Source organism: Pelobates fuscus, chromosome 9 (genome assembly GCF_036172605.1).
Source record: "Pelobates fuscus isolate aPelFus1 chromosome 9, aPelFus1.pri, whole genome shotgun sequence".
NCBI classification, from domain to species: domain Eukaryota; kingdom Metazoa; phylum Chordata; class Amphibia; order Anura; family Pelobatidae; genus Pelobates; species Pelobates fuscus.
In genome coordinates, this window is record NC_086325.1 from 15,720,857 (window position 1) to 15,739,143 (window position 18,287).

At 46.4% G+C, this 18,287-nt stretch overlaps 1 protein-coding gene across 1 annotated transcript; it reads right to left on the minus strand.

The window, feature by feature from the left end:
• Positions 1-3,724: 3,724 nt before the first annotated feature.
• NAPA (NSF attachment protein alpha) lies at positions 3,725-18,225 on the minus strand. The gene is made up of 13 exons (XM_063431280.1): positions 18,120-18,225; positions 16,194-16,299; positions 14,270-14,349; positions 13,743-13,859; positions 13,419-13,465; positions 12,678-12,755; positions 12,511-12,566; positions 9,369-9,453; positions 9,161-9,265; positions 9,011-9,079; positions 6,722-6,772; positions 4,059-4,944; positions 3,725-4,015 (listed from the first exon to the last, which is right to left on the minus strand). The coding sequence occupies exons 2-12, from the start codon at positions 16,289-16,291 to the stop codon at positions 4,843-4,845; spliced, it is 888 nt and encodes a 295-aa protein (XP_063287350.1). The 5' UTR covers positions 16,292-16,299; positions 18,120-18,225; the 3' UTR covers positions 3,725-4,015; positions 4,059-4,842.
• Between the last annotated feature and the right edge of the window lie 62 nt (positions 18,226-18,287).

Sequence of the window (18,287 nt, forward strand, 5' to 3'; positions counted from 1 at the left end):
TCACTATACCATCAATAAACATGGCCACTCCTTCCCTGTCACTATACCATCAATAAACATGGCCACTCCTTCCCTGTCACTATACCATCAATAAACATGGCCGCTCCTTCCCTGTCAGCTGTCACTATACCATCAATAAACATGGCCACTCCTTCCCTGTCACTATACCATCAATAAACATGGCCACTCCTTCCCTGTCACTATACCATCAATAAACATGGCCACTCCTTCCCTGTCACTATACCATCAATAAACATGGCCGCTCCTTCCCTGTCAGCTGTCACTATACCATCAATAAACATGGCCACTCCTTCCCTGTCACTATACCATCAATAAACATGGCCGCTCCTTCCCTGTCAGCTGTCAGTATACCATCAATAAACATGGCCTCTCCTTCCCTGTCAGCTGTCACTATACCATCAATAAACATGGCCGCTCCTTCCCTGTCACTATACCATCAATAAACATGGCCGCTCCTTCCCTGTCAGCTGTCAGTATACCATCAATAAACATGGCCTCTCCTTCCCTGTCAGCTGTCACTATACCATCAATAAACATGGCCTCTCCTTCCCTGTCAGCTGTCACTATACCATCAATAAACATGGCCGCTCCTTCCCTGTCACTATACCATCAATAAACATGGCCACTCCTTCCCTGTCAGCTGTCAGTACACCATCAATAAACATGGCCTCTCCTTCCCTGTCACTATACCATCAATAAACATGGCCACTCCTTCCCTGTCACTATACCATCAATAAACATGGCCGCTCCTTCCCTGTCACTATACCATCAATAAACATGGCCGCTCCTTCCCTGTCAGCTGTCAGTATACCATCAATAAACATGGCCTCTCCTTCCCTGTCACTATACCATCAATAAACATGGCCTCTCCTTCCCTGTCACTATACCATCAATAAACATGGCCTCTCCTTCCCTGTCACTATACCATCAATAAACATGGCCACTCCTTCCCTGTCACTATACCATCAATAAACATGGCCACTCCTTCCCTGTCACTATACCATCAATAAACATGGCCGCTCCTTCCCTGTCACTATACCATCAATAAACATGGCCGCTCCTTCCCTGTCAGCAGTCAGTATACCATCAATAAACATGGCCGCTCCTTCCCTGTCACAATACCATCAATAAACATGGCCACTCCTTCCCTGTCACAATACCATCAATAAACATGGCCGCTCCTTCCCTGTCACAATACCATCAATAAACATGGCCGCTCCTTCCCTGTCACTATACCATCAATAAACATGGCCGCTCCTTCCCTGTCATTATACCATCAATAAACATGGCCGCTCCTTCCCTGTCACAATACCATCAATAATCATGGCCGCTCCTTCCCTGTCACAATACCATCAATAAACATGGCCGCTCCTTCCCTGTCACTATACCATCAATAAACATGGCCGCTCCTTCCCTGTCAGCTGTCACTATACCATCAATAAACATGGCCGCTCCTTCCCTGTCAGCTGTCACTATACCATCAATAAACATGGCCGCTCCTTCCCTGTCAGCTGTCACTATACCATCAATAAACATGGCCGCTCCTTCCCTGTCAGCTGTCACTATACCATCAATAAACATGGCCGCTCCTTCCCTGTCACTATACCATCAATAAACATGGCCGCTCCTTCCCTGTCACAATACCATCAATAAACATGGCCTCTCCTTCCCTGTCACTATACCATCAATAAACATGGCCTCTCCTTCCCTATCAGCTGTCACTATACCATCAATAAACATGGCCGCTCCTTCCCTGTCAGCTGTCACTATACCATCAATAAACATGGCCTCTTCCTCCCTGTCACTATACCATCAATAAACATGGCCGCTCCTTCCCTGTCACTATACCATCAATAAACATGGCCTCTCCTTCCCTGTCACTATACCATCAATAAACATGGCCGCTCCTTCCCTGTCACTATACCATTAATAAACATGGCCGCTCCTTCCCTGTCACTATACCATCAATAAACATGGCCGCTCCTTCTCTGTCACACTACCATCAATAAACATGGCCTCTCCTTCCCTGTCACTATACCATCAATAAACATGGCCTCTCCTTCCCTGTCAGCTGTCACTATACCATCAATAAACATGGCCGCTCCTTCTCTGTCACTATACCATCAATAAACATGGCCGCTCCTTCCCTATCAGCTGTCACTATACCATCAATAAACATGGCCGCTCCTTCCCTGTCACTATACCATCAATAAACATGGCCACTCCTTCCCTGTCACTATACCATCAATAAACATGGCCGCTCCTTCCCTGTCACTATACCATCAATAAACATGGCCGCTCCTTCCCTGTCACTATACCATCAATAAACATGGCCGCTCCTTCCCTATCAGCTGTCACTATACCATCAATAAACATGGCCGCTCCTTCCCTGTCACTATACCATCAATAAACATGGCCACTCCTTCCCTGTCACTATACCATCAATAAACATGGCCGCTCCTTCCCTGTCACTATACCATCAATAAACATGGCCGCTCCTTCCCTGTCACTATACCATCAATAAACATGGCCGCTCCTTCTCTGTCACACTACCATCAATAAACATGGCCGCTCCTTCCCTGTCACTATACCATCAATAAACATGGCCGCTCCTTCTCTGTCAGCTGTCACTATACCATCAATAAACATGGCCGCTCCTTCCCTGTCACTATACCATCAATAAACATGGCCTCTCCTTCCCTGTCACTATACCATCAATAAACATGGCCGCTCCTTCTCTGTCACTATACCATCAATAAACATGGCCGCTCCTTCCCTGTCACTATACCATCAATAAACATGGCCACTCCTTCCCTGTCACTATACCATCAATAAACATGGCCGCTCCTTCCCTGTCACTATACCATCAATAAACATGGCCGCTCCTTCCCTGTCACTATACCATCAATAAACATGGCCGCTCCTTCCCTGTCACTATACCATCAATAAACATGGCCGCTCCTTCTCTGTCAGCTGTCACTATACCATCAATAAACATGGCCGCTCCTTCCCTGTCACTATACCATCAATAAACATGGCCTCTCCTTCCCTGTCAGCTGACACTATTCCATACTTTCATTAGTCCCTGGGCTTATCTTATAGTTAGGATAGCCTTATGCCTATCCCACGCATGCTTAAACTCCTTTACTGTGTTAACCTCTACCACTTCAGCTGGAAGGCTATTCCATGCATCTACTACCCTCTCAGTAAAGTAATACTTCCTGATATTATTTTTAAACCTTTGTCCCTCTAATTTAACCCCTTAAGGACACATGACGTGTCTGACACGTCATGATTCCCTTTTATTCCAGAAGTTTGGTCCTTAAGGGGTTAAGACCATGTCCTCTTGTTGTGGTAGTTTTTCTTCTTTTAAATATAGTCTCCTCCTTTACTGTGTTGATTCCCTCTATGTATTTAAATGTTTCTATCATATTCCACCTAATAGAATCACAGTAATGTGCTGTGTGTATCCCAGAGCTGTGCATTTACAAATTCCACCACTGACTCACCTCCCCATACTAACGCTCTCCGGCCCAGCATTGACCAGGTTTAAGGTGAATATAAAATGCTGAAATCTCTTTGGAATGGAGATTATTAGGGAATACTGTTCAGAAGAATGCATTCCTGACTCCATAAAGTGACAGTCCACACAAATATCTGATCACACGTGTAGCAATCAGCAATAAATCAGACGCACACTGTGTTTAAATCCCATTCACTTTATTTAACGAGGCCGCATTTAGGAAATGGCGTACAAGACAGGGGACTTTATAACAAATAACAGCTGGGATAACTTATAAATACGGCCCACACAAGACAAAGCAACATTATCACTGCACAGGTAGCAGTACGGGAGCTAATGGCCGAACACGGAAAAAACGGAGGCTTCCCACAATACCTGCGCCCTAAACTGTGGAAGAGGAAGCCACTCCTGGGTTTGTCCCTGGTGGTCTGCGGTATAGAGGGGGATACAAGCAAAGCATCGGTGCACTGGCTAAAACCGCCACAGTGGACACAGCCAGTGCGCAGCTTGATACATTAAAAGCCACTGTGTCTATGATCCCAAGATAAATAAATAGCAATGAATTTATCGTTCTATAGTAAAACATGAGATCCCTACTAATTGTTCTGGGGTTTAACTGAAACACGTTGCTTTCTAGTGTCATGAATTGATAGATCACAGTGTATCCGCAATGTAGTTCCATTTGGTCATGCTCTGGTTAAGTCAATTTATAACCCTTTGAATGTCAGAGGGATGTGTGAACTTTCCCTCTGGCAATTAAAAGGTTTCAAAAAGGAAATTAATTAGCATAATTAGTACAATTTAACGCTATTATAGGGGTCAACACATCCCACTCCCCCTCCCCCATCCTGCCCACTCTCCCTGAATCCATGGAACGGCTTATACACGGGGCTCAGCTCCTGCACCAGACAGGATTACACCACGCCAAACCCCAGGTAATCGCAGGTTAAGCACATGCGATAATGCAGGAGTAGACGCCAAATAATGTGTTTAACCCTAACAGTGCCAGAGTTAACTGTAACGTTCGACTTTGGAATAGATTACAATTTTCTCTGGCATTTTAGGGGTTAATCTAAAATCCCCATGAAGTCACAGCAACTTGCCTTGTGATACTTCATTGGATTGAAATATACGGGACATTATCAAGCACCACATACGCACAGAGATAGGGGAGGTATTATGTCCTAGAATTGGGCTGAGATAAAATAAATACGAGTTTTAGCTTTCACTCCCCATCCACTATTTCTAACATGGGCTCGATATTCTGGGGAGGTGGGGAGTTCGCAGGGTCCAAGGCTTTAGCGCAAGTCTTCTTCTTCGCCTTGGATTGTCTTTTTGATACGAAGTAGCATGGTGGTCAACCACTGGTCCAAGCGTGAGATAGAATCAAACTCCTTAACCTGTAGAACACACAGGGATAAAGATTAACGCATTACAGTGGGGCCATCCAAGCATAAGGCCGGTTCAAAGAAAATGGAAGCATCTGTAACATTCCCACAGCTATAGGAAAGACCTGGACTCATACATGTCACAAGGATTTGCAGTCCTACTTCTACACACACACCCCCACCCCCTCTCTGTCGTCCCCTGGAAAGAGAAGCAGCCGTGCAAATTTGAAATCAATGACTCAACCAATCCCTGCACAAAGCCTGATTCAGAACACAGACAGCAGTCTTGGTACAGCTCAGGACAGGACAGCTGCATATACACAGACAGCAGGCACAGCGCAGGACAGGACAGCTGCGTATACACAGACAGCATGCACAGCGCAGGAGAGCTGCGTATACACAGACAGCAGGCACAGTGCAGGACAGCTGCGTATACACAGACAGCAGGCACAGTGCAGTGCAGGACAGCTGCGTATACACAGACAGCAGGCACAGTGCAGGACAGGACAGCTGCGTATACACAGACAGCAGGCACAGCGCAGGAGAGCTGCGTATACACAGACAGCAGGCACAGCGCAGGACAGCTGCGTATACACAGACAGCAGGCACAGCGCAGGACAGCTGCGTATAACACAGACAGCAGGCACAGTGCAGGAGAGCTGCGTATACACAGAAAGCAGGCACAGCGCAGGACAGCTGCGTATACACAGAAAGCAGGCACAGCGCAGGACAGCTGCGTATACACAGAAAGCAGGCACAGCGCAGGACAGCTGCGTATACACAGAAAGCAGGCACAGCGCAGGAGAGCTGCGTATACACAGACAGCAGGCACAGCGCAGGAGAGCTGCGTATACACAGACAGCAGGCACAGTGCAGGACAGGACAGCTGCGTATACACAGACAGCAGGCACAGCGCAGGACAGCTGCGTATACACAGACAGCAGGCACAGCGCAGGAGAGCTGCGTATACACAGACAGCAGGCACAGTGCAGGACAGCTGCGTATACACAGACAGCAGGCACAGTGCAGGACAGCTGCGTATACACAGACAGCAGGCACAGTGCAGGACAGGACAGCTGCGTATACACAGACAGCAGGCACAGCACAGGAGAGCTGCGTATACACAGACAGCAGGCACAGTGCAGGACAGCTGCGTATACACAGACAGCAGGCACAGTGCAGGACAGCTGCGTATACACAGACAGCAGGCACAGTGCAGGAGAGCTGCGTATACACAGAAAGCAGGCACAGCGCAGGACAGCTGCGTATACACAGAAAGCAGGCACAGCGCAGGACAGCTGCGTATATAGACAGCAGGCACAGCATAGTTGCATATACAGCGTGGGAGAACTGCATTGATTAGTGCGTGCCAGGACACCGATCAGTCATAACACTATTAACCCATTATTACACAGTGACATAGTGACAATTGCTGTAAGAGAACGACAGACTGAGTGAGCTGATAATACAACTGTTACATTCTAGTGCTATCTGTATGATAAAGTGCTGACAGGAAACAGGAAAACAACAGATCTGGTCTGTCATGACGAGAACAGAATCCACAGTTTGAAAATAAACATTTGCTGTAAAAATTTATTCTTTGTACTGTCCCCACCTAACCAGAATGTAACACCAGCTCTTTACCTCTGTGTTACCATCTCCTGAAATCACTCACTACCGATCTCTGCGCACAAAGGAAGCTACGAATTACAGGTACACAGGTTTTATATATTAGTTCCACTCCCTGGGGCCAAAATCGAAGCCTTTTCTTTTAGAAAAATCAACCTACCGCATCTGTGTAATTATCCATGTTCTGTTCCTCATGTGCGTCGAGCAGTTTCTGCCAAATGGAAAAAACAAAACACATTAAACACAAGTCACCTGAGAGATACGCTCACTGGGGCCACCATCAGTTCAGGGCAGGAACTGTCTTAACTATCCACACATTCTGCTTCAATATACAGGCGATACTCGAAAAATTTGAATATTGTGCAAAAGTTCATTTATTTCAGTAATGCAACGTAAAAGGGGAAACTAATATATGAGATAGACGCATTACATGCAAAGCAAGATAGTTCAAGCCGTGATTTGTCATAAGTGCGATGATTATGGCTTACAGCTCATGAAAACCCCAAATCCACAATCTCAGTAAATTAGAATATTGTGAAAAGGTGCAAAATTCGAGGCTCATAGTGTCCCACTCTAATCAGCTAAGTAAGCCATAACACCTGCAAAGGGTTTCTGAGCCTTTAAATGGTCTCTCAGTCTGGTTCAGTAATAATCACAATCATGGGGAAGACTGCTGACCTGACAGTTGTGCAGAAAACCATCATTGACACCCTCCATAAGGAGGGAAAGCCTCAAAAGGTAATTGCGAAGGAATGTTCCCAAAGTGCTGTATCAAAGCACATTAATAGAAAGTTATGTGGAAGGGAAAAGTGTGGAAGAAAAAGGTGCACAAGCAGTAGAGATGACCGCAGCCTGGAGAGGATTGTCAGGAAAAATGTTCAAAAGTGTTGGGGACTTTCACAAGGAGTGGACTGAGGCTGGAGTCAGTGCATCAAGAGCAACCACACACAGACGGATCCTGGACATGGGCTTCAGATGTCGTATTCATCTTGTCAAGCCGCTCCTGAACAACAAACAACGTCAGAAGCGTCTTACCTGGGCTAAAGAAAAACCGACCTGGTCTGTTGCTCAGTGGTCCAAAGTCCTCTTTTCTAATGAGAGCAACTTTTGCATCTCATTTGGAAACCAAGGACCTAGAGTCTGGAGGAAGAATGGAGAGGCACACACTGAAAGATGCTTGAAGACCAGTGTGAAGTTTCCACAGTCTGTGTTGATTTGGGGAGCCATGTCATCTGCTGGTGTTGGTCCACTGTGCTTCATTAAGTCCAGGGTCAACTCAGTCATCTACAAGGAGATTTTGGAGCACTTCATGCTTCCTTCCACAGACGAGCTTTATGGGGATGCTGACTTCATTTTCCAGCAGGACTTGGCACCTGTCCACACTGCCAAAAGCACCAAAGCCTGGTTCAATGACCGTGGGATTACTGTGCTTGATTGGCCAGCAAACTTGCCTGGCCTGAACCCCGTAGAGAATCTATGGGGCATTGCCAAGAGAAAGAGGAGAGACATGAGACCGAACAATGCAGAAGAGCTGAAGGCTGCTATTGAAGCAGTAATTGCTGCAAAAGGGGCCCAAACCAAGTACTGAGTCCATATGCATGCTTATACTTTTCAGGGGTCTGATATTGTTCTATGTACACTCCTTATTTTATTGATTGCATGTAATATTCTAATTTACTGAGATTGTGGATTTCGGCTATTTATGAGCTGTAAGCCATAATCATCACACTTATGACAAATCACGGCTTGAACTATCTTGCTTTGCATGTAATGCATCTATCTCATATATTAGTTTCCCATTTTACGTTGCATTACTGAAATAAATGAACTTTTGCACAATATTCTAATTTTTCGAGTATCACCTGTATGAATATCAGTCCCAGACAATCTCTCCTTGTATCACTGCACTGACCACAGAGATAGTCCTATAATGATAGATTGATTTTTAACATTAAGTGCTTCTTTTAGTATTTGGATGCAACCAAACGGTCCCCAGATTAATAAAAAAATTTTTTAAAAAGCAATGAAACATCTCTGTAACCCAGCGCTGGTGTAGTCTCCTCTGTGCAGCCACCCCCCTTCCAGTAATGACGACTTTGGTCGGATGAAAAGCTTTGGACAACTGCCATGCTCCCCAACCCAATGATTCTCACTGAACCATTAAGAGCATTCGGCGTCATGTTGGACACCAAATGTAAAGACAGTCAATTTTATTATATATTGATGCAATCCAAAATCTAGCCTAACTGGTTCTCTGCAGAACATCTACTTGCAAAATTTACACTAAAATTTGGAATACTTGGGCCATTTTGAGAATTATCTAACTTGTTGAATTTAAAACCAAATAGGCTTTATTGAGTAAGCCTCAAACTGAAATGTAAGGAACTTCCTGTTCTATAAAATGAGAAGTGACTGTTTTGTGTGTTGGAGAACACCGGGATCTCTTTACCTTGAGCAGTTTGCACTCTCTGGAGTCAGAGAAAGCTGGGAACATCTCCTCATATTTCTGGACCGCCAGCTGTAAAGATAGAACATTCTGTAACCAGGATATCCACAAGGAATATGAAGAAAGAGGCCCTCGCCATCGCCAGCTCCTTACCTTGGCATTCAGCATATCAATGCAGAAATGGCAGAGCGCGGCTTTGAAGAAGTAATCCTTGGCACTGTATTTCAGCAACGGGCTATCCATGGCGTTGGTTCCCACCTGAAAGGAGGCGAGACATGGGAGAGTCAGGGAAGATTAAAAGCCGGCATAGCTCTAAAGTTCCCCAAATGGGGGTGAATGGAATCCAAGCAGACAGACCCACCTGTTCGTAGATTTCCACGGCTTTCTGATACTGCTCCAGCTGAGCCGTGTATGTAGCCACTTTCAGCAAACATTTATTGGCAGAACTACCGGAGAAAGAAACTCAGTGAATGTGGAGACTGATTAGCAGTATCTTAAAGCTCTTAACCTTCTATATATACGCACACAGACTTCACCTACTAGCCATATAGGATAGAATGATTCCAGATCCTCTCCAAACAGCCAAAGCACTTCAGCTTGTTGCAGTGCTTTGTGTGCAGCTTTGCTTCTTTTTAGAAAAAGTTAGGACTTTTATAATTTAAAACAAAAAATAAAATTCTTTATTTTTGCAATGGCAGATCGCATGGTAAAGTAAAATTGTTAGGCTTGTGCAAAAGCCATATTATAGTACGAGTTGACTATGTATTACAGAAAGAAAAAGTTGCGAGTTATTTTGTTAAGGCTTTTCTTCATGTTGTGGTGATCGACCAGAGTTTAGTTTTTTTTATAGTTAAAGAAGAACAATAACAGAAAACGATTAAAGGGACACTCCAGGCACCCAGACCACTTCTGCTCATTGGAGTGGTCTGGGTGCCAACTCCCACTACCCTTAACCCTGCAAGTGTAATTATTGCAGTTTTTTTTAAACTGCAATAATTACCTTGCAGGGTTAAGTCCTCCCCTAGTGGCTGTCTATTAGACAGCCACTAGAGGACACTTCCTGCTCTATAGCACAGGTTTTCTGTGCTAGAGCGTCGCTGGACGTCCTCACGCTGTGTGAGGACCTCCAGCGTCGCTCTATTCCCCATAGGGAAGCATTGAAATTCATTTTCAATGCTTTCCTATGGGGTGCGCTAATGCGCATGCGTGGCATTGCCGCGCATGCGCATTAGGTCTCCTCGGCCGGCGGGCGAGATCAGTCTCGCCCACCGGCCGACGTAAGCAGAAGGAGGAGCGGCGGGGGAGGAGGAAGCAGCGACGTGGGACCTGTCGCTGCCTCTGGTAAGTCACTGAAAGGGTTTTCACCCCTTCAGCAACTGGGGATTGGGGGGTGGGAGGGAGAGGGACCCTCCAGTGCCAGGAAAACGGATGGTTTTCCTGGCACTGGAGTTTCCCTTTAACCATAGGAAGCATTGTATTTAACACACTATGTAGGAGCGGGGGACTTTTATAATTTAACTTTATTGTACCTCCTGGCTGTCAGTCAGACTGTGACGGACCTCCCATACTACCCCTGCCAAGTCTGCTTACGGGTACCCTGGAACGTTTCAGTCCCAGAAGCCGAAGATTGACTGGGGTCTCTCACTAGGATCTCCCGACCAGGCTGCAGCTCTCCTTTCAGGAAGGTATAACACACCTCTGCCTGCAGTGTGAACAGATCCTGCCTTTATAAAGACACTTGCAGCTCTCAGGCCTAGCTCTCTTATTGACCAGCCCTGGACTAGTGGGATCATGCAGACAGGCTCTGTTACTGGGATCCCAGATCAAATCCACACAGTTCCAAATCGAACAAACATACATTTCTTCATTTTGGACAAGGACTAGCCTAGAAATGTGGTGACGACCATAAAAAATACAAATATATAGAACATTGGGGAACAAGCAAATATAATGAATACATGAACTATACATTTAACGTATCCTATATACTCGAGTATAAGTCGAGTTTTGTAGCACATTTTTTGTGCTGAAAGACCCCCACTCGACTTATACTCGAGTCACTGTCTGTATTATGGCAACTTACATTGTTGGGGGCTGGCAGGAAGCGTTTACTTACCTTTCCTGCAGCTCCTGTCAGCTCCCTTCTCTCTCCTCTGGTCCGGTCAGCTCCCCTGTAAGTCTTGCGAGACCGCGGCGTCAGAGCATTGCCACGGGTTACCATGGCAAAGCTCCGCGCGGCAGTGGACCTAACCGGACCGGAGGAGAGAGAAGGTAGCTGACAGGAGCTGCAGGAAAGGTAAGTAAACGCTTCCTGCCAGCCCCCTCTCCTGCACAGTACACACCACTAGACCACCATGGAATGAGAGCCCCCCTCCCTGACCAGCTAACAAGCAGGGAGGGGGGATGAAAAAAATATAAATAATAAAAATAAAATAATAATATTAAAAAATAACTACTGAAGTAAGGCTTACTGGCCTATAGTTTATACATACAAAATATAGCAGTGATTTTTCTTTACATCTTGTTTTGTGAATAAATATCTTCTCTATGCAATATTTCATGCTGTGCTTGGATTTTATTTATTCTTACTGGCCTATAGTTGCCCGACTCCTCCCTACTACCTTTCTTGTAAGTTGGCACAACTTTCGCTAATTTCCAATCTTCTGGGACTACTCCCTTTAACAATAATTGGTTAAATACATCCGTTAATGGTTTTGCTAGTACACCACTAAGTTTCTTTAATAACTTTGGGTGTATACCATTAGGCCTCATCGACGTATTTGTCTTAACTTTAGAAAGATGAAAAAGAACCTCATGCTCTGTAAACTCACATGTAACAAATAAATGTCTTTTATTACCTTAATTTTCATCTGTAAAAAAAATCCATTGAGGAAACTTCTTTCTTTTGTTTTTAATCTAACTAATCCTTGTTTTACTTTCCTTTTCTCATTTATGTATCTAAAACAAATGTTGGATCCCTTTTTTTTACTGACTGTGCTATTTTCTCTTCTGGGTGAGATTCGGAAGCTCTTATAACTTGATTTGCCACTTTCTGCCTAATCTCATAGATTTGTCTATCTTCCTCACTCTTTTTTTTTTTGTTTATAACTACTAAACGTTAACTTTTTTATTTTTACTATATTAGACACGTCTGCAGTGTACCACTGTGGTTTCTTCTCTTTTTTGCTTTTACTGACAAGCCCAATGCAATTTTCTGTTGCCTTCAGTAGTGCAACTTTTAAATAAACCCATTAAAATTTTTCTCCAATCTGATAATCACTCCTTTACGCATATTCTAATTTTTTTTAAAATTCTGTTTTTCTAAAATCTAAAACTTTTGTTTTTGTGTTGTGTGACTCAGTCACTTTTCTTATATTAAACTACACCGACTGACTTGCAGAAGCTGCAGTTATTGCAAGCCAAAATTCCATACACCCCAAAAGAAAATATGCAAAACTATTTACGTTCGTTTTAAAGCATTCCACGGAATGAGAGAGCGTTACCTGTTCGATTCCTCCCCTTTGTAGTAATCTGCTGCTTGTTCATAGTGAGCGATTGCCTGGGGGGAAGACAGCAGGACTGTATGAGAATTCAGCAGAGCTCCATTACAGGATTAATATAGACCCCCTGATGCCTCCATAGCGATGTAAGTTCAGAGAGACTCACTCACCTTTTCTATATCCACTAACTCAGCTTCGTAAATCTCAGCGATGGTGATGTGATGTTTGGCTGCAATTGTAAACCTTCCCTGGAGCAGACAAAGCATGAGGATTATGTGGAAATGTTTGAAGGTTTTAAGAGGAAGAACCTCTAGTGTCTGTCAGCTTTGGACAAAGGTAAGTGTGTAGTTGAGAGAACCCATCTAAATTCTCTAATAATCACTGCCACCTTATTAAATCTGATATATTACACTTTGTAATCAATGAGGAGAGTGAACAGGTAAACTGGGCAGACCTCCCTGGGAGAAAGACCCCCTTACAATGATCTAGAAATGGCAAGATAGGCACAATGATAACTGGTTGAGTACCATAGTAAATGTAGTTTACAAACATCTCAGCTACCAAGGCAAGCAATGCATGGATTCGAGAGACCGCCCTGATTCTAGCATTGGGCTTCGGGAGATGACTATGCGGGAGCTAATGTTCGGCAACATATTATGGAGGGTGTGAAATACGGTCTATATAAAGATATGGATTGAGGGCCTTGTAGAGTGTACAGTGTGACCAGGGGCTGGGAGCTACAGTTTGAGTGCCTGGTAAAGTTTACAAGGGACCAGGGGCGGGGAGTTGCAAATTCAAAGCCCTACGGTGTGGAGGAGAGTGTGCAAAGACCCTAGAGACAGAATTGGGCAGTTGGTTTGCCCAGGCAGGGTTGTGCAGAGTGGGGGGTGAAAATATATCACAGTACTCACCATGTCAGTATAGATTTCAATTGCTCGGAGCAGGCAGTTAATTGCCTCTGAAGGAATCAGAAACAAAGAATAAGTTAAGAGCAGATTTGCCCACAATTTACCCCTACTGACACAATATCCACATACAGATTAAGGCAGAAAACTTTCAATACCAACGATACCAGCCAGGCCTAACAGTTACTTGCCAGTGCAAGCCTCGCTGGTCCATGGCACACTCACCACGGATGAATATTCAATTGCCAATAGCTAGCAGAGAGTGGAAATTCTGAACCTGATATAGACGATACAACATCAGATAACCCAGTCACCCAGAATCTCACCTACCTTGGGGGTCAGATTTCTTGAAGGCATTTCCTGCGTCCACGAAGTTGGTAGCCGCATCATGCTTGCTTTGGACCTGTAGATGGAGCTGTGCCGCCTGACAGAAGGCACTGCCAGCCGCTAAGGAGAAGAGGATATGGTATTACTGAGCAGGCAGAATCCTGGGGAGTGGCAGTATTAACAGATCAAAAATCTAACAAAAAGGGCCATTTTATCGAGACACAACTACAGCGAATAAGGGACAAAGGCCATTGATTTCCACAGTGATTGCAAAACTTCTAAACTAAAAACCCTGTTATGAACTAGTCCGTATCAAAGTAGATTTTTAAAATACAATTGTGACATGTCCATGACACAATCACCGCAGGTGAATTTCTACTTGCCTTGGCAAAACGTTCACTCACCAATGGCTAGTGGAGATTAGAAATTTTGACAACTTATTTATTATTAATAAATAAATACATATATAAAAAATTTTATATTCTTTTTTGGGAATTAAGCAATGACTCTGCACGTAATATGCCACTTACCATTCCAGTTCTTCACCATCTTAAACATATTGGCAGCGCGGGTGTAGAGATCGCAGGCCTCTTCCACCTTCGATGATCCCCTGAGAATTTTAAAATAAAATTGAGAAAAATAAAATTGAAAAAAATCAGACACCACAAGAGCCAAAATGGAAGATAACTACAAAAAAAAATTTAAAAGCAGAAACTTACAAACAGAAAGTAATTTTTACACATTAAGAACATAAAATGCAGTGTGTATAGAAGTCTTATACTTTAAATAAACTTACAGATTTACTCAGTACATAAACACATTTGCTTTTTAATTAATTAATAAATTTTTAGTACAAATGGCACTACAAGGTCCTGATGTGTTAAGAACACTTCGTTTCTAAGGAAACTACTTTTCCAGTACATGAGAACAGGCATCCCCACAAAAAAACAGAAGTGAAGAAATTATCAAAATACCAACACTAAAAACATTAAGAGACACCCCAGACTCCTACACCATTTGCTACACCTACACCCCCATTTATTCCGGTTTTATCAAATGCTCATTTCATGAGAAGGGACCCCCGGCTGTCAAGCTGACCACCACAAGGATTCCTGCCTCAGTACGACAGAGCTATAATCCTCTTCTTTTTTTCTTTCAATCTTTTGTTTTTTGTGCAGAGAGAAAATAAACACACATGTATGACCACAACAGCCAGTACACGCCAATCAAAATCAGTTCACATTAAGTACACAGCATGGTAAGGTACAATTCGCACATATTTTATAATTATAGTGGGCTGTTTTAATCACTTGCTCTTCTTTGTATTATATTTAAAGGAACACTATAGGGTCAGGAACACAAACATGTATCCCTTACTCTATAGTGTTAACAGCACTATCTAGACCCCCTCCCCCCTTCCCTACCTCCTAAATATAGTAATACCTTACTTTTTATTGAATCTGCTGCTGCTGGCTCTGCCCCTGATCTGCCTCAGTGGCTGACATTATCAGAAGTGATGAATAAAGCCAATCACAATTTTATTCCCATAGGAAAGCTTTGGATTGGCTGAGACTGCCAAGGAGGCAGATCAGGGGCAGAGCCAGCACAAGTCAAACATAACTCATCATCTCATTATAGATATACAATGAATCAATGCATCTCTATGAGGAAAGTTCAATGTCTCCATGCAGAGGGTGGAGACACTGAATGGCAATCACACTGTGCAGCACTGACCCAGGAAGCACCTCTAGCAGCCATCTGAGGAGTGGCCAGTGGAGGTATCCCTAGGCCGCAATGTAAACACTGCATTTTCTCTGAAAAGTCAGTATTTACTGCAAAAAGCCTGAAGGGAAAGATTCTACTGAACAGAACAAAGAATCTGCAGTTGTTCTCATGACTGTTGTGTCCCTTTAAGCTGTGGAAATGTCTCTACATGTCATCTGGCAACTAAATAATTGTTTTCTGTAAAATTTTTAGAAATCATTCAGCTTTTAAAAACTAACAAGATTATTTACTTAAGTAACAATTCGAGTGAATTTCAAATTTAAGCTCAAAATTGCTAAAATGGGAATCATCTCAGTAAGCAGTGCTTTAATTTTACCTTAAATTTGAAAATCCCTTTTGGTAGATAACTGTGCTGTGATGGATGAGGTAATGCATCAAAGCAAGTGATCATTTACATAAAGGTTAAAAAGATAAACAATGGAGCTTTATTTTTAGAATTCATGAATTTAAACTCCTTTCAATTATGCCAGAGAAGACAGAAACAACTCAAATAAATGGATTATACCACACAAAATATCCCCGAATTCCTTCCCTGGCCTATTCCTTCCTTTCAGGATTTACTTTGCAGGGATTTGAGACTTTGTTTACATTATTTAATACAGTTTTTACAGATATTGTTACTGTCAGTATATAAACACACTAGTAACAGCAATGTAAACACTCACTCACCCAAACAGCCCAGAGAAGAAAGACTGGGAGGATTTCACCTTCTTGTCAGCCTCAGCCAAGAGCTGCAGAGCCTCCTTCTCTTTCCCTGTGTTATCCATGGCCAAACCTGGGGAGACAAACCTGGTAACAGCTGGCCTGGGAGGCCGGGGGGGTACAGGGGAGGCCGGTTATGGGGGGGCGGAAGGGAATACAGGGGAGGCCGGTTATGGGGGGGCGGGGGTACAGGGGAGGCCGGTTATGGGGGGGCGGGGGTACAGGGGAGGCCGGTTATGGGGGGGCGGGGTACAGGGGAGGCCGGTTATGGGGGGGCGGGGTGCAGGGGAGGCCGGTTATGGGGGGGCGGGGTACAGGGGAGGCCGGTTATGGGGGGGCGGGGGTACAGGGGAGGCCGGTTATGGGTGGGGCTAGGGGTACAGGGGAGGCCGGTTATGGGGGGGCGGGGAGTACAGGGGAGGCCGGTTATGGGGGGGCGGGGAGTACAGGGGAGGCCGGCAGTTGGGGGTACAGGGAGGCCGGTTATGGGGGGGTACAGGGAGGCCGGTTATGGGGGGGTACAGGGAGGCCGGTTATGGGGGGGTACAGAGGGAGGCCGGTTATGGGGAGGCCGGTAATGGAGGGGCGGAGGGGTACAGGGGAGACCGGCAGTTGGGGGTACAGGAAGGCCGGTTATGGGGGGGTAAAGGGGGAGGCCGGTTATGGGGAGGCGGGGGGTACAGGGGAGGCCGGTTATGGGGGACGGGGTACAGGGGAGGCCGGTTATGGGGGGGCGGGGGTACAGGGGAGGCCGGTTATGGGGGGGCGGGGGTACAGGGGAGGCCGGTTATGGGGGGGCGGGGTGCAGGGGAGGCCGGTTATGGGGGGGCGGGGTGCAGGGGAGGCCGGTTATGGGGGGGCGGGGTACAGGGGAGGCCGGTTATGGGGGGGCGGGGGTACAGGGGAGGCCGGTTATGGGTGGGGCTAGGGGTACAGGGGAGGCCGGTTATGGGGGGGCGGGGAGTACAGGGGAGGCCGGTTATGGGGGGGCGGGGAGTACAGGGGAGGCCGGCAGTTGGGGGTACAGGGAGGCCGGTTATGGGGGGGGTACAGAGGGAGGCCGGTTATGGGGAGGCCGGTAATGGAGGGGCGGAGGGGTACAGGGGAGACCGGCAGTTGGGGGTACAGGAAGGCCGGTTATGGGGGGGTAAAGGGGGAGGCCGGTTATGGGTGGTACAGGAGGAGGCCGGTTATGGGGAGGCGGGGGGTACAGGGGAGGCCGGTTATGGGTGGTACAGGAGGAGGCCGGTTATGGGGAGGCGGGGGGTACAGGGGAGGCCGGTTATGGGGGGCGGGGTACAGGGGAGGCCGGTTATGGGGGGGCGGGGGTACAGGGGAGGCCGGTTATGGGTGGGGCTAGGGGTACAGGGGAGGCCGGTTATGGGGGGGCGGGGAGTACAGGGGAGGCCGGCAGTTGGGGGTACAGGGAGGCCGGTTATGGGGGGGTACAGAGGGAGGCCGGTTATGGGGAGGCCGGTAATGGAGGGGCGGAGGGGTACAGGGGAGACCGGCAGTTGGGGGTAGAGGAAGGCCGGTTATGGGGGGGTAAAGGGGGAGGCCGGTTATGGGGGGGTAAAGGGGGAGGCCGGTTATGGGGGGTACAGGAGGAGGCCGGTTATGGGGGGCGGGGGAGGCTGGTTATGGGGGGGTACAGGAGGAGGCCGGTTATGGGGAGGCGGGGGGTACAGGGGAGGCCGGTTATGGGGGGCGGGGGAGGCTGGTTATGGGGGGGTACAGGAGGAGGCCGGTTATGGGGGACGGGGGAGGCTGGTTATGGGGGGGTACAGGGGAGGCCGGTTATGGGGGCGGGGGAGGCTGGTTATGGGGGGGCAGGGGAGGCCGGCGATTTTGGGGGTGCAGGGGACACAGGGTAGGCAGGGGGAGGAGTCAGACCTGCACTGGGTATCGGGGTCTCTGTCTCTCGGATTGTGATCGCAGCCGGAAAGCTGACACAGCGCTACTTCCGCCCACACTGACAGTCACGTGACAGATTATCCGCCACTTCCGCCCTGACAACGCGTCATGTGACCGGCACCACGCGTCACTTCCGCCCTTAGTCTC